The sequence below is a fragment of the Brassica napus genome, chromosome C9 (assembly GCF_020379485.1).
Source record: "Brassica napus cultivar Da-Ae chromosome C9, Da-Ae, whole genome shotgun sequence".
NCBI classification, from domain to species: Eukaryota; Viridiplantae; Streptophyta; class Magnoliopsida; order Brassicales; family Brassicaceae; genus Brassica; species Brassica napus.
In genome coordinates, this window is record NC_063452.1 from 27,642,568 (window position 1) to 27,655,133 (window position 12,566).

General features: G+C 36.5%; 3 protein-coding genes across 3 annotated transcripts; all 3 read left to right on the forward strand.

Moving 5' to 3' along the window:
* The first annotated feature begins 1,871 nt into the window (after nucleotides 1-1,871).
* LOC106381585 (transcription initiation factor IIF subunit alpha) lies at nucleotides 1,872-4,396 on the forward strand. Its single transcript, XM_048768316.1, has 9 exons — nucleotides 1,872-2,006; nucleotides 2,148-2,354; nucleotides 2,441-2,596; nucleotides 2,671-2,816; nucleotides 2,886-3,229; nucleotides 3,297-3,415; nucleotides 3,489-3,794; nucleotides 3,860-4,039; nucleotides 4,131-4,396. Exons 1-9 carry the CDS (start codon nucleotides 1,887-1,889, stop codon nucleotides 4,221-4,223), a joined length of 1,671 nt encoding a protein of 556 aa, XP_048624273.1. The 5' UTR covers nucleotides 1,872-1,886; the 3' UTR covers nucleotides 4,224-4,396.
* Nucleotides 4,397-5,411: 1,015 nt separating this feature from the next.
* LOC106378269 (putative B3 domain-containing protein At4g12617) lies at nucleotides 5,412-5,828 on the forward strand. Its single transcript, XM_013818425.1, has one exon. It carries the CDS (start codon nucleotides 5,412-5,414, stop codon nucleotides 5,826-5,828), a length of 417 nt encoding a protein of 138 aa, XP_013673879.1.
* Nucleotides 5,829-7,274: 1,446 nt separating this feature from the next.
* LOC106381584 (crossover junction endonuclease MUS81) lies at nucleotides 7,275-10,865 on the forward strand. The gene is made up of 15 exons (XM_013821500.3): nucleotides 7,275-7,595; nucleotides 7,754-7,848; nucleotides 7,931-8,009; nucleotides 8,101-8,187; nucleotides 8,284-8,406; nucleotides 8,576-8,750; nucleotides 8,833-9,028; nucleotides 9,121-9,221; nucleotides 9,314-9,429; nucleotides 9,520-9,577; nucleotides 9,656-9,814; nucleotides 9,896-9,975; nucleotides 10,060-10,300; nucleotides 10,383-10,469; nucleotides 10,572-10,865. The coding sequence occupies exons 1-15, from the start codon at nucleotides 7,402-7,404 to the stop codon at nucleotides 10,674-10,676; spliced, it is 1,896 nt and encodes a 631-aa protein (XP_013676954.2). The 5' UTR covers nucleotides 7,275-7,401; the 3' UTR covers nucleotides 10,677-10,865.
* The last annotated feature ends 1,701 nt before the right edge of the window (nucleotides 10,866-12,566 follow it).

Genomic DNA, 12,566 nt, shown 5'->3' on the forward strand with positions numbered 1-12,566 from the left:
TAAATAACACGCGAAGTTTACGTCGTATTTATGAGGAAATAGTATTTCCTCGTAAAAGACACATCAAATTACATTGATTTTACGACGAAACGCTTTTGTCGTTACTTTACGAGGAAATAACGATGACATTATTTTTCCACGTAAGTTTCTCGTAAAATCGACGTAAATTTACGAGGATTGTTTTTCCTAGTTAAGCATGTGTTTTCTTGTAGTGATTACTTAACCCAACAAAATTCTAGATTTCTTTACCAAACAGAAAGATAGACTAAAACTACATCAAAACATAAAGCAATGTAACTGAGTTATGATTTGTAAAATTAGTATGCTTACCGTAGAGGTCACCTTTGAGATCACAGTTAGCCTCAAAATCTTCATATGAATGAAACCTGAAACAGTCTTCATCAAAAGGGATTGGAATGTCGAGAAGAACCGACATCTCAGAGTTCCATGTGAAAGACACGGTTGCGATATGATCAGTAACCCGATACATCGGTTTGTTTTTCGATCCGTAGAAGTTGATGAGTTTGTAAAATGATCCTTGTTTCATCTCAGGCAAGTATTTCTTAATATGTCCTGGTGGGATGAATCCTTGAATGACAGTTCCCTATCGTCGGAAAAGAATAATAAACCACGAAATGAGAATTAAACCTCATAATTTAAACAAATACGATACCAAACCCTACTAGCTAACTAACCAATCGTATAACAAAACATCAAAAATCTAAGTTTTATGTTTTATTAACATAACTAATTAACCATAGCTTCGTCTTCAAAGTTTAATGAAACGTCAAAAATTATCGGAAAACACAGATCTCACGATCTAGAAACAATTTTTAGAGAATTGACGAACCTGCTCGTCGATGAGGAGCATTTACAGGCCAATAAGGGTCTTCTTCACCGGGTTCCGAGCCTCCCAGAAATGGATGAGTCGGAAGCGCAACTGGGTTTCATGGGGACCTAGAGAGACATCTTTGAAGAACATAACTTTTTCGTCAGAGTCAGAAGAGACATGAGACTTCCCATTTCGTTTCATCGCCATGGCTTGAGATTTGAGTGGTTCTAGGGTTTTGTTTAGTACGAAGAAGAGCGATCAGCATATAAAGGAGGAGGAAAAGAGGGAGGTGAAACGAAATCATTAAAGAGGTATTGATTGATCGAAACGAAAGTATTGATTGTGTAGAATTGGATCGATTGATTCTAGGGTTCGTTGCTCTTCGATCAGAGAAAACGAAGTGATAAGGGTGAGGAGAATCGTCATCATTCGACGGTTCGGTTCTACTTAGTGTTTTGTGTCGCAAACACGAAATGCCCTGAAGTCCAAATGGCAATCCCATAAAGCCCAAATCGTAATCACGAAGCCCACAAGATATATTGGTCGACTTTAGACGAAAGAAAACCGTGAGGCCCCGTCCGACGTGTCCAATCACATGAACCTGATTGGCTGGAATTTCCCATCCTACGTGGACATGCTCCCTGCTCGGTATATTTTGCTTTTTGTAGTGTTAGATTTAATTATTTAACTAAACGCTGAATAAAAATCGAAGTTAAATCAGATCCATTAACAAAGTTAAATCGAAATTAATATAGTATTTCAATACTTTTATAAAACTTTAATTAATTAACTAAATAAAAATAAAGACAAGTGTAGATATGTTTCATATTTATTTATTTATTTCAAATGAGAACCATTTTTACAGCTTTTGTTTTGTTTCTTCTTTTGTAATTATTTTAATTTTGTAGTGAGTGAGTGAGTATATTTTGAAGAAAAAAAACTACCAATAAAATGCTTTAGATCATGAAAAATAAGGTAGTACCAAATATTATAAAAAGGAAATCTAATTATACAGAATTTGTTTATCTGTTAGAGGGCACATAAGTCATTTTGCATGACGGATCTGAATCCCTATATAAGATGGTTGTATCCCCTCTTCTTGTATTCTCCAGAGAGACAAAATCTTTCTCCTTTCTCTGAAACACAAATTCTAATTGCAATCTCGGACCCGAAGGTAACAGAGAACCCTCGCGATTCGATTAAACACATCGAAATCATCGTCGATTCCTTCTGTTATCTTTCCGTTATTTTTGGATTTTGAAATCAAGAAACCCTAAATAAATTCGATTTTCTGTGTATTGATTGACGTGTACAGAAAGGCAAGAAAACAACTCCTTGGATCGGATCAAAAATGTCGCACTGTTTAATCCTAAAGCCGGCGTGCATGGGCTGTGGATCACGGTCCGATCTCTACGGAAGCTCGTGCAGGCACATGACGTTGTGTCTAAAGTGTGGCAAAACCATGGCTGAGAACAAAGCCAAGTGTCTCGACTGTGGAACCGTCCTCACCAGATTGATTCGGGTTTTTGATTCTTTCAGTTTCATAATCGCTTTGAGAGAGAGATGAAGACAAAAAAAAAATCAAATGGGGGTGTTTCTTTTTTGTAGGAGTATAACGTCCGTGCGGCTACACCCACGGACAAGAACTACTTCATTGGTAGGTTTGCCTCTGGTCTTCCCAATTTAAAGAAGGGCTCTGATGAGAATAAATGGTCTCTTCGTAAAGACATACCACAAGGTCGTCAGTTCACAGACGCACAACGGGTAACTGAATCGGATCATCATGATCGTGTTGTTGTTACAAATCATTTTAAGACAATGCTTGTGGGATTTTGTAGGAGAAGTTAAAGAAGAAGCCTTGGATCTTGGAAGATGAGACTGGTCAGTTTCAGTACCAGGGGCAACTTGAAGGCTCCCAGTCTGCAACTTACTATCTCTTAGTGATGCAGAACAAGGAGTTTGTCGCTATTCCCGCTGGTTCTTGGTATGTTTCTTAACGTTATTATGTAAACTCTAAAATGGTAGATTCTGAGACATTTTTGTATTATGTTAGGTATAACTTCAACAAGGTTGCACAGTATAAGCAACTTACACTGGAAGAAGCGGAGGAGAAGATGGATAACCGTAGAAAAACGGCTGATGGGTATCAGAGGTGGATGATGAAAGGCGGTGAGAGTGACAAAGAGGCGGGTGGAAGCAGTGGCAGGGGTCGTAAGAAGTCATCAGGAGGCGAGGAAGAAGAAGAAGGTAATGTCTCTGACAGAGGAGAGGAAGACGAGGAGGAAGAGGCTTCACGGAAGAGTAGACTCGGTCTTAATAAAAAGAGTAATGATGATGATGAAGAAGGTCCAAGGGGTGGTGATCTTGACATGGATGATGATGATGACATTGAGAAAGGTCTGTTGTAATTTTTTTCAAATTTGTCTGTAAATTAATTTTCCTAATGTGTGTTTGGTTTATTTAGGGGATGATTGGGAGCATGAAGATATTTTCACTGATGATGATGAGGCTGTTGATATTGATCCTGAGGAACGTGAAGATCTTCTGGCACCTGAGATGCCTGCTCCTCCTGAAATAACGCAGGTCTGTCTTTGGTTTAGTAAACACTTGAATTGAATTGTTGGTTCTGTGATGTCCCAACTTTTTTTATTTACAGGATGAAGAAGAGGAGGGAGAGTTGAGCACATCTGGTAAAGAGTTGAAGAAGTTGCTTGGTAAGTCTAATGGTTTGAATGAATCTGACGAAGATGAAGACGACGATGAGGAGACAAACTTCAGTATTTCGAAACAGAAGGATGCGACCAAAGAAGTACATATTGAGAGCAGTCCTCCTCCAAAACAGCCAGCACAACCTTCATCTTCTGCAAAACCATCCAAGGGAAAGAGAAAACTGAATGATGTCGATTCTAAAAAGCCTAGCACCAGCAGCAGCTCTGCTCAGAAGAAAGTGAAGGCTGAAAATGTAAGTCACACTTGCTTCTGTTTTTACGTTTTGGAGTGTATTTACTTTTGTCTTGTCATGTGAAGGAAGAGAAAAGCAACTCGGTTTCAAGATCCAACGCAACAGCCGTGAAAGCTGAACCAACTCCAGCTTCTGCTACGGGACCTGTGACCGAAGACGAAATCCGCGCTGTTCTGATGGAGAAGAAGCAAGTCACTACACAGGACCTTGTCAACGGGTTCAAGCCAAGACTTAAGACCAGAGAGGTAATATTTTTGCTAGAAAACTCTATTCTAAGAGTATGATATCTGAGCTTAACTATGGAGAGAATCAATCTTTTTTTGTGGATCTTTACAGGACAAGAACGCTTTTGCTGATATTCTGAAGAAGATCTCAAAGATTCAGAAGAATGCTGGTTCTCAAAGCGTCGTCGTTTTGAGGGGAATATGAGACTTTACTATCTTCAGAACTAATTCTATTTTCTGTTATCATATGATCTCATACCAGTTAAGCAAACTTAAGTATCCTTTCTGATTTCTTGGTGTCTAAACGTAAGAATCAAGTTCAATGTTTATTTGTCTGAGCAAGATAATAACCTATATAACATATAAATTCTACTAATCCTCAGCCCGACAAAACATAAAGAAAGTGTGTGCCAGATACGAGACTTAAACCCCATGGAGACATGTCAGATACCATGTCCTTGCGGCATAAAACAGTGTCACAGAGCCAACATATGTTTCTAACAAGAAGCGTAGCAACCATATCTTCAGCAACTCCTGCAGGCAATTACTCCAATGTTTCGACAGACTCACACCAAACTGATAAGGAAATGGAAAAAACTTTTCCATGTAATTCTCTACTCACAATCATGAGGTTTTCATGCATCAGCCTAATTAACAACAAACACAACTATAACCGGCCTCAGGTATGTCACGAATTCTACAAAATAGTCAGAACCGGTTGACGCAAAATCACTTGGTTTCGCTTCTCTGGTAAACTGATCGGTTAAGCAATATTTTCTTTATAAAAATATTTTCTAAACAAATATATCCTTCAATTATACCAAATTAATCAAATTTTTATATAAAAAAATTAAACCGAAGAGTTCGCTCAATTTTGCTTTCTCTGTTTAATTTAGAGTACGGCTCAAATTTGTTTATGAACTGCTGGTAAATAATGTTAAATTTATTAAATATTTGTATACTAATAAAATAAAGATCTTACGGATGAAATACAACGGATTATAAACTTAGTGTATGGTTTTATACCACACGAACCATCCCGAAGAAACTCTATCTATTTTTCCAACATTTTATGGTTTTAGAAACACTACAAAAGGTTACGTACTTTGAAGCATTGTGTGATTCTAGCCACAATATGATGAGATATTAAACAAATTCGTGTTATTTTAGCTAAATGATAACATGTTCAATTTAATTTCGCATGAGTAACGATATTAATGAGAAAAAACAGAATCTATTTTACAGTCAATTTCTTAATTACAATCACCCACGCACCACAACTTATTGTTGTTATTATATATACCCATAATACAGAAACAAGTTCCCTAAAATACAAACCTAAATTACATATATCGCTGACACAAAACACTCATATATCTTTGTGTGTTTAATCATGGAAAGGAAAAATAACAAGACGTCGAAAGCCAGTTCAAAAAGGAAAAATAACGAGATTTTCAATCCAGTCAGCCAGTGGAACATCATTATAACGTTGACAGCATCAGACACAGATTCGAGCAATACGATAACGATCCCGAAAGAGTTAGTAGAAGCCAAGATCTTTCCTCTGTGGGGTAGCAAACGTTGCAAAGGATTGCTAAAACCTGACTCGTTCGAGATGGTGCATCTCTATGAGCACCATTCTAAAGTTACAAGAGGTGTGGCAATGAAGAAAGATGAGCATGGAAACTTCAAGCTATGTGGATTGCCTTCCGTTCTCGGGGGAAGACCTTTCAAGACGGGTGATGTTATTGGGTTTTGGTGGGATACACATTGGGGTAGGCTTAATTTCGAACTACTCGTGATTGCTTAGTTGATGGAACATTCTCGCAACTTCATTTCTTGAATTTGTATATAAGTACGTTCTGATTTGCTGATATGTTTATGATTAAGTTGTTTTAGTTCTATTTATTTTTTAATCAATATATGTTCTCAACTTCAACTTCATTTGTTACTAGATAGAGATTATGCATGTTACTATTGATAAGATGAATCTATTTGGCATTATCTTATTAAAAAAAAATTATTGGCATTGTGAGGATATATTTTAAGAATTAATATATAAAGAATCGAAGAGAAAAGTTTCACCAGTTTTTATTATTTTTCTATGTTTTTGGCATTCGAATTTAAAGCTTATAACATGTGTAAAACTATTTTTCGATTATTTTATCTTTTTGAAGATTATATGTGAGTGAGAGCCTATATTTTCAGTGTCAACGTATATCTATTAAAAGTTTAAAACTGTAAATCAGTATATCAATGATTGATGGAAATGCCAAAACATTGGCGCATTGTTGGTTTAAAGTTGTTTGAAATGTGATATACTGTCATGTTAAGTTGTTAACTATCAATGAATCTGACGTCATTATTACTCAGAATAAAAGATAAATATTTTCGATAATTTAATTATAGAGCCTCTTAATTATATTTCCCCTTTTTTGTTTAGATTACAATTTTCATCTTATATTTTGTTGTAAAATTGATATTAGTATATTGATTGACAGGAAAAAGAACAGCATATTCAAAAGAAAACCCTTCAATTTAAAGGGATTTTTCATACAACTGTTTACGATTTGAGTAGTCCTTTATGGGCTATGTCATGGCCCACCGGTTTAATTGATGATACGGAATAGCTTTCCTATGTTGAGAACCGGTTAGGAAATTAAAATTAGTAAAGTTGATTATAGGCAGCAGCGTAAACAGACACATGACTGCTCATGAACTTGAGAACAGAGATTGCCTCCACAGTGCCCTAGTTTTAAAAAAAAAATTCAATGTAAGAGAAGGCTCTCTAAAAATGGCATTAGCTCTTCCCATTTTCTTCTTCTCTCCCTTCTCCATTAGACAATACGAATTTAAAAATAGAAGAAGAAATCAAGAAGACGTATCTAACCCAAAAATTGAAAATTCGAGAACTTCAGTAAGCAGATGAGTGGATATATAATCATCTCGCGGGAATAAATTACAAAAAAATCGATATTTGTTTCGCAGCTTGCTGAAAATCCTGATTTGATTGAAAGGAATTCGAAACCCTAAAACTAGCCGTCGTCGCAAGAAAAATGAAGAAGACGTTTTGATTTTATAAAGGGAGCCAGGAGGGGTAGAAACGTCTTTCAGTCTGTTGTAGGCTTTGGCTAAAACCCTCTTTCCCAGAAAGAGGATTCGGAGTCAGTTACTAAAGTTGATTCGAAAACCGGTTTGATCAGGAATATCTAAACCGATCGGTTTCAATCGTAAAACCGCTAATTCCACATCTCCGGCAAACGAAAGTTGGAGCCTTTAAGAGAAAAGTTTCCCCCTTTCACTGTAACGAACATCTTCTGCTGCTATACAAGGAGCGCGTTTGATGAGGGTGTGATAAAGATTTCTCTGGAGTGGGGGTAGTGATGGATGAGGAGAGAAGGGTGCTCTGCCCAGAGAACCAAGGATTAGCGGATCATGTGTTGCAGAAGAAGCGAGAGTACGCAGATAAGCCCAAGGGTCTGTCCGAGAACCTGGAGAGGACATTTATCAAGGCGTATCGAAATGTGTGCGACTCCAAGGATCCCATTACCACACTCAAAGACTTATCCCACATAAAGTATGTTTCTTGAGCGATTAGGGTTTTTGAGTAACATTGAATGTGGAGTCTTATTACTCTCTTAGTCGCTGAATGATCCCATCACTCAATCAATTGCATTGCAGTGTTTTGGGTTTGTTTTAATTCACAGTTTGATTCTTGGGTTTTGGTTGGTGTAGGGGCTTTGGCAAGTGGATGCTTAAGATGACGAAAGGATATTTTGATAATGGAGCTGAAACTTCTGAACAAGAAGATTTACCTGAAAACTGTGCTGGTAAATGGTGTTAACTGTATCCAAACACCACACTTGTTCATTATGAGACATCAAATGTAAGGTTTTAAACTTATGGTTTCAGGGAACAAGGCTAAGGCAAAAAAACGGTACACTCCGCAAAGAAACTCTGTGTCTTATGCATTACTAATAACGTTGCACAGGTTACTTACTTCAGATACTCTCAATGTGTTGTTGCTTTCCCCTCTCTGTAAACCCTTCTTCAGGACTGTTTTGTTCTTTTGGTTATACCAGAGAGACAGCGAATGGAAAGGAGTTCATGCGCAAAGCAGAGCTTATTGATGCTGCTGAAGCAAGTGGGCTCTCACACGCTCCTGTTGGGTAATGAATCAGGCTCCTTCCTAACCTTTTGGATATGTTGTTTCGAGTCTGTAACTAGATATCATTTCTCTCTGATCTATTCTTCCATGTCACTAGTCCAGAGAAAGGAAAAGGGAAAGCAGGACTTGGAAACTCTAAGAGGGAGTGGTATAGTGGATGGAGCTGCATGACTACTCTTATACACAAGGGTTTAGTGGTCAAATCTAGCAACCCTGCAAAGTAAAATAAATACTCACCTTTTAAAACTATATATATATATATATATATATATATATATATATATATATATATTTATTTATGTCTTTGTGGCTTTTGACTAGTACTATATGTAGATAAGTTGACATTTACCTTGTAACATAGGATGTGTTATTGTTTTTCTTTCTCATAGGTACATGCTGACAGATGAAGGTCGGGAAGTAGCAAATGATTGTATCACACGATCTGGATTACCTACACTTGACATCTTATCAGATGATGATAATGAAACAGCTAATGAAAATTTCATCTCCTCTTGTACCATTAGAGAACAACAAACAGCCATTCCTAGTGATATTCTTGAAAAGGTACTCCTTCAAAATGGTATCTTAAATCTTCAGTTTTCTTTCTTATACAGTTTTGTTAATTTTTTGTCTTTTTCTTGTATAGTTTACACCGTTTGGGTATTCTAAGGAACAAGTCGTTGTTGCATTCAGAGAAGTTTCAGATGGATCTCAGGACAAAGATCCATCAACTCTCTGGTTATCTGTAATGTGCCATCTTCGTCAAGCAGAAGTTTATAATCCCTGTCCGGACTCTCGAAACAGAAGGAAATATTCACCAGGACCTTCTAGACCGCAAAATTGTAGGGTCTTTAGCAATCATATGTTCCTTATTGCGGTGTCTGTTGAAGGTTGGATGTTTCCTTTTTATGAAGTCTTACCTGAAAATGAACAGGTCAAGTTGATCTGGAGGGAACTCAGGCTAAGAAGTCCCGCTCTAGCAATGATGGATACACCTTAAAACCATCTGGTCCAACGCAAACCTGCTCATCTTCTGTATGTAACCATTTGCAATTTTAGCTTTATTACTTGAGATCAGCAGTAAGTAGATTTATTAATGAGCATTTATATGTTTCATGGTTACAAAGCTGCCTTCAGCTACTAATATCCCATGCCTTCCTCCTCTTACATTTGGAGAAGCATTTGAGGAAGCTTATCAAGTGATCTTGATACTCGATGACCGGGAACAGTTTGCCACTAAGGGGTACGTGGAGCATCTAATCTTTCCTCTCTGCTCATTTCTTTTGATTTGAGCTTTCTTATGAATTACTTATCAAAGTGTTCTTATTCACAGATCACGATCCAGGAAAATAGTTGATTACATATGCTCTGAATTCAAGATCAAGATTGAGGTTATCCTTTGTTTTTCATGGACAAATATCATCATACTTAACACAAACTAACTGGAATGATGGTTGTTGAATCTGTAGGTTAGAAGATTACCAGTAGGGGACTGTATCTGGATCGCCAGGCACAAGTGCCTTGGTACTGAGTATGTTCTGGACTTCATTGTTGAGAGGAAGAACATTGATGATTTGCGCTCCTCAATCAGAGACAATCGCTATAGAGACCAAAAGCTTAGACTTCAGGTGTGTGATGAGTATTCTACTTACTCAACGTTTCCTTGATACTTATTTTCTTCTTTTAAAATTGGTGTGTGCGCTTATCAGAGATCTGGATTCAAGAAGCTGATATACGTCGTGGAAGGGGATCCAAACCAGTCTGATGCAGCAGAAAGCATCAAAACAGCGTAAGAGTTTCTTTTTTGATTGGTTTATGCATTTAATCTCTGAGAGATGGAACCAAACTTGTATATATATATATGCTTGTGTAGTTGTTTCACAACGGAGATTCTGGAGGGGTTTGATGTGTTGAGGACAAGCGGGCTTGGTGAGACGCTGAGAAAATATGGTCATCTCACTAAATCAATACACCAGTACTACAAGTCGCTGGTGAATGATGATGATGGCCAGAACAAAGCGGCGTCGTATCCTTGTTTTGATGGTTTTGTGAAAAGGTGTCAAGATCTTGATAAAATGACGATCAGCGATGTGTTTGCCATTCAGCTTATGCAGGTATGCTGATAATAAGTATCTTTATTGTTCAAGTCTTTTGAGTAAAGTATTGTGGATTGGTTTTAAGCTTTTCTTGGTGCAGGTTCCGCAGGTAACTGAGGAAATAGCCATAGCTGTTCTTGACATGTACCCAACACTTGTATCTCTTGCTTCTTCCTATTCTCAACTAGTAAGCTTCTTCTTCTTCTTCTTTTTTTTTTTTTTTCCTTGCATGAGATCTTTTTTAAACACATATTTTGAACTAGAAAACAATCAATCTGTGTTTTTGAAGGACGGGAATGTGTCAGCACAAGAAGAGATGTTGAGAAACAGGAGCAACAGTGTGATTTCTGCAACTGCTAGTAAGAATATATTCAAGCTAGTTTGGGCTGAGTGACGTCGCCATTTGTGTCTTTGTGGTACTGTGTAACTAGCTAGTAAGAGTGTAAACTAAATTGCTCTTTTAGAATTTTAACAGTGGTTAATAAACCGCTTTAGCCATTGACTTATTTGTAAACTAGGTTACTTGTTAGACACGATTGAATATTAAGTTTCAAAAAGACATACATACATAGGTCACGTCGAATGGTTGCGAAGTCCCACCTATGCTGTATCAGTATCTTAGACTAAACCAAACCTAATTTTTCACTTTCAAACCAAACCAAATCGAACCGAACATTAATTTCAATCTAGTTCTGTAGGAATGGTTTTGAACAGAACTATCCGAACTTCCATTTTGGGAAATTGCCAAACTAAGCCGAAAATGCCAAACATTTTACATGCTCTTTATTTTCGGCTTAGTTTAGTTTAATCAACTCATTCACTAAACTAATATATTCAAATATTTTGGTTTATTTTCGGCTTAGGTTGACAATTTCCCAAAACTTTTCAAACCAACTCATTTACTAAACTAATATATTCAAATATTTAATCATGGCATTCTCAATTGATAACAAAAAATTAACCTTTTGTGTGACATGTTAGATCATGCATAACTATTTATAAATTTTAGTTTCGAAAAACCTTTTTACTCAGTTTTAGCCTTTAAAAATATACTACGTGTGTTTGATTACAATCTTCTAATTTTCAAAAAAATATACTTTTAATAGGCTTAACAATTTCTGAAATGATTGATTCTAATAGGTTTTAGTTCCACGAAAAATTTCTCACTGATTATGTTTAAATGCATATCATTTTAAGGTTTCCAGATTTACACATTATGCTTTCAAATTATCATAACTAAAAATGTATAAATTTATGAATTTTATTTATATATACTTTTAATAAAAACAAATGTTAAATATGTCCTTTTAGATTGGAAGTCATACACGATAAACAGGGCTGGCTCATATATGAGGGCGAGCAGTGCGACCGTCCCGGGGTCCATAATATTAAGAGTTCTCTCGCGCATCAGACGGACACTCTTCAGTAATATGCGGATAAATTTTGATCTAACCAATGGATCGACCTCTAAACTGGCGGAATTTAAAAGCTAACTTAGTTCTCATTCTTGTGTAAAATTATGAGCTTCATCTAATGGTGGGAAGACCTCCATCCGGTGCTAAACCTCTGACACATCTGGACAGTTATGCATTTTAAATTACTCCAGAATCTCCAAAATTCTCCAAAGTATACATGAACATGCAAAGACCCTAAAATGACTCCAAAACAATAATATATACGCTGAAACCAGACTTATGACATGATTAAAATTCATACAAACCAAGGTATACCAATGGTTTACTTTGTTTGGGGAGGAGTAAGGAAGAAAACATGATAATGATAATGAAAGATTTTCGAAAGAGAAACTTAAATCTCGACAAATAAAGAAAGATGGGAGAAAATGGAAGAAATGGATTAACAGGAAAATGAAAATACAGGCGATTTTGGAGGTGTATATAAACAAGGCCAGACCAGAGAAGAAAGGGGGAAGAAACTTAGTGTATGCAATTAGGAACCTTAGGCTTTATTTTCGTCTTTTACTAAATGAATTGCGACTCACATAGGTTTTCTTGACATAGGTGGTTACTCTAGTGAACTTAGGTAGGTTTTACTGCCCGTTTTATTAGATTTATGTTGTATGTTTGATCGGTCTCTAGAGCGCTTATACGCAAACTCAGAGTAAAAGTCTCTTGTTTTAAGTTTGTTTTTGTTATAAAAGTAATGAAAAAGTCTATCTTTATTCATAACATAGAGGTTCCTTATATAGGAGATTACACCGTCATAGATAAATTGAAAGATTACAAATCATAATCTCTTGGTTATGAGCCATCCACAATCTGGTTCA

Bases quoted from the DNA above. Each gene is read 5' to 3' on its own strand.
- LOC106378269 (XM_013818425.1), top strand. From the start codon at position 5,412: ATGGAAAGGAAAAATAACAAGACGTCGAAAGCCAGTTCAAAAAGGAAA.
- LOC106381584 (XM_013821500.3), top strand. From the start codon at position 7,402: ATGGATGAGGAGAGAAGGGTGCTCTGCCCAGAGAACCAAGGATTAGCG. The intron at 7,596-7,753 runs GTATGTTTCTTG...TGGTTGGTGTAG, and splicing joins AAAGACTTATCCCACATAAA to GGGCTTTGGCAAGTGGATGC. The intron at 8,751-8,832 runs GTACTCCTTCAA...TTTCTTGTATAG, and splicing joins CTAGTGATATTCTTGAAAAG to TTTACACCGTTTGGGTATTC.
- LOC106381585 (XM_048768316.1), top strand. From the start codon at position 1,887: ATGACGGATCTGAATCCCTATATAAGATGGTTGTATCCCCTCTTCTTG. The intron at 2,007-2,147 runs GTAACAGAGAAC...TGACGTGTACAG, and splicing joins TTGCAATCTCGGACCCGAAG to AAAGGCAAGAAAACAACTCC. The intron at 3,795-3,859 runs GTAAGTCACACT...TGTCATGTGAAG, and splicing joins AGAAAGTGAAGGCTGAAAAT to GAAGAGAAAAGCAACTCGGT.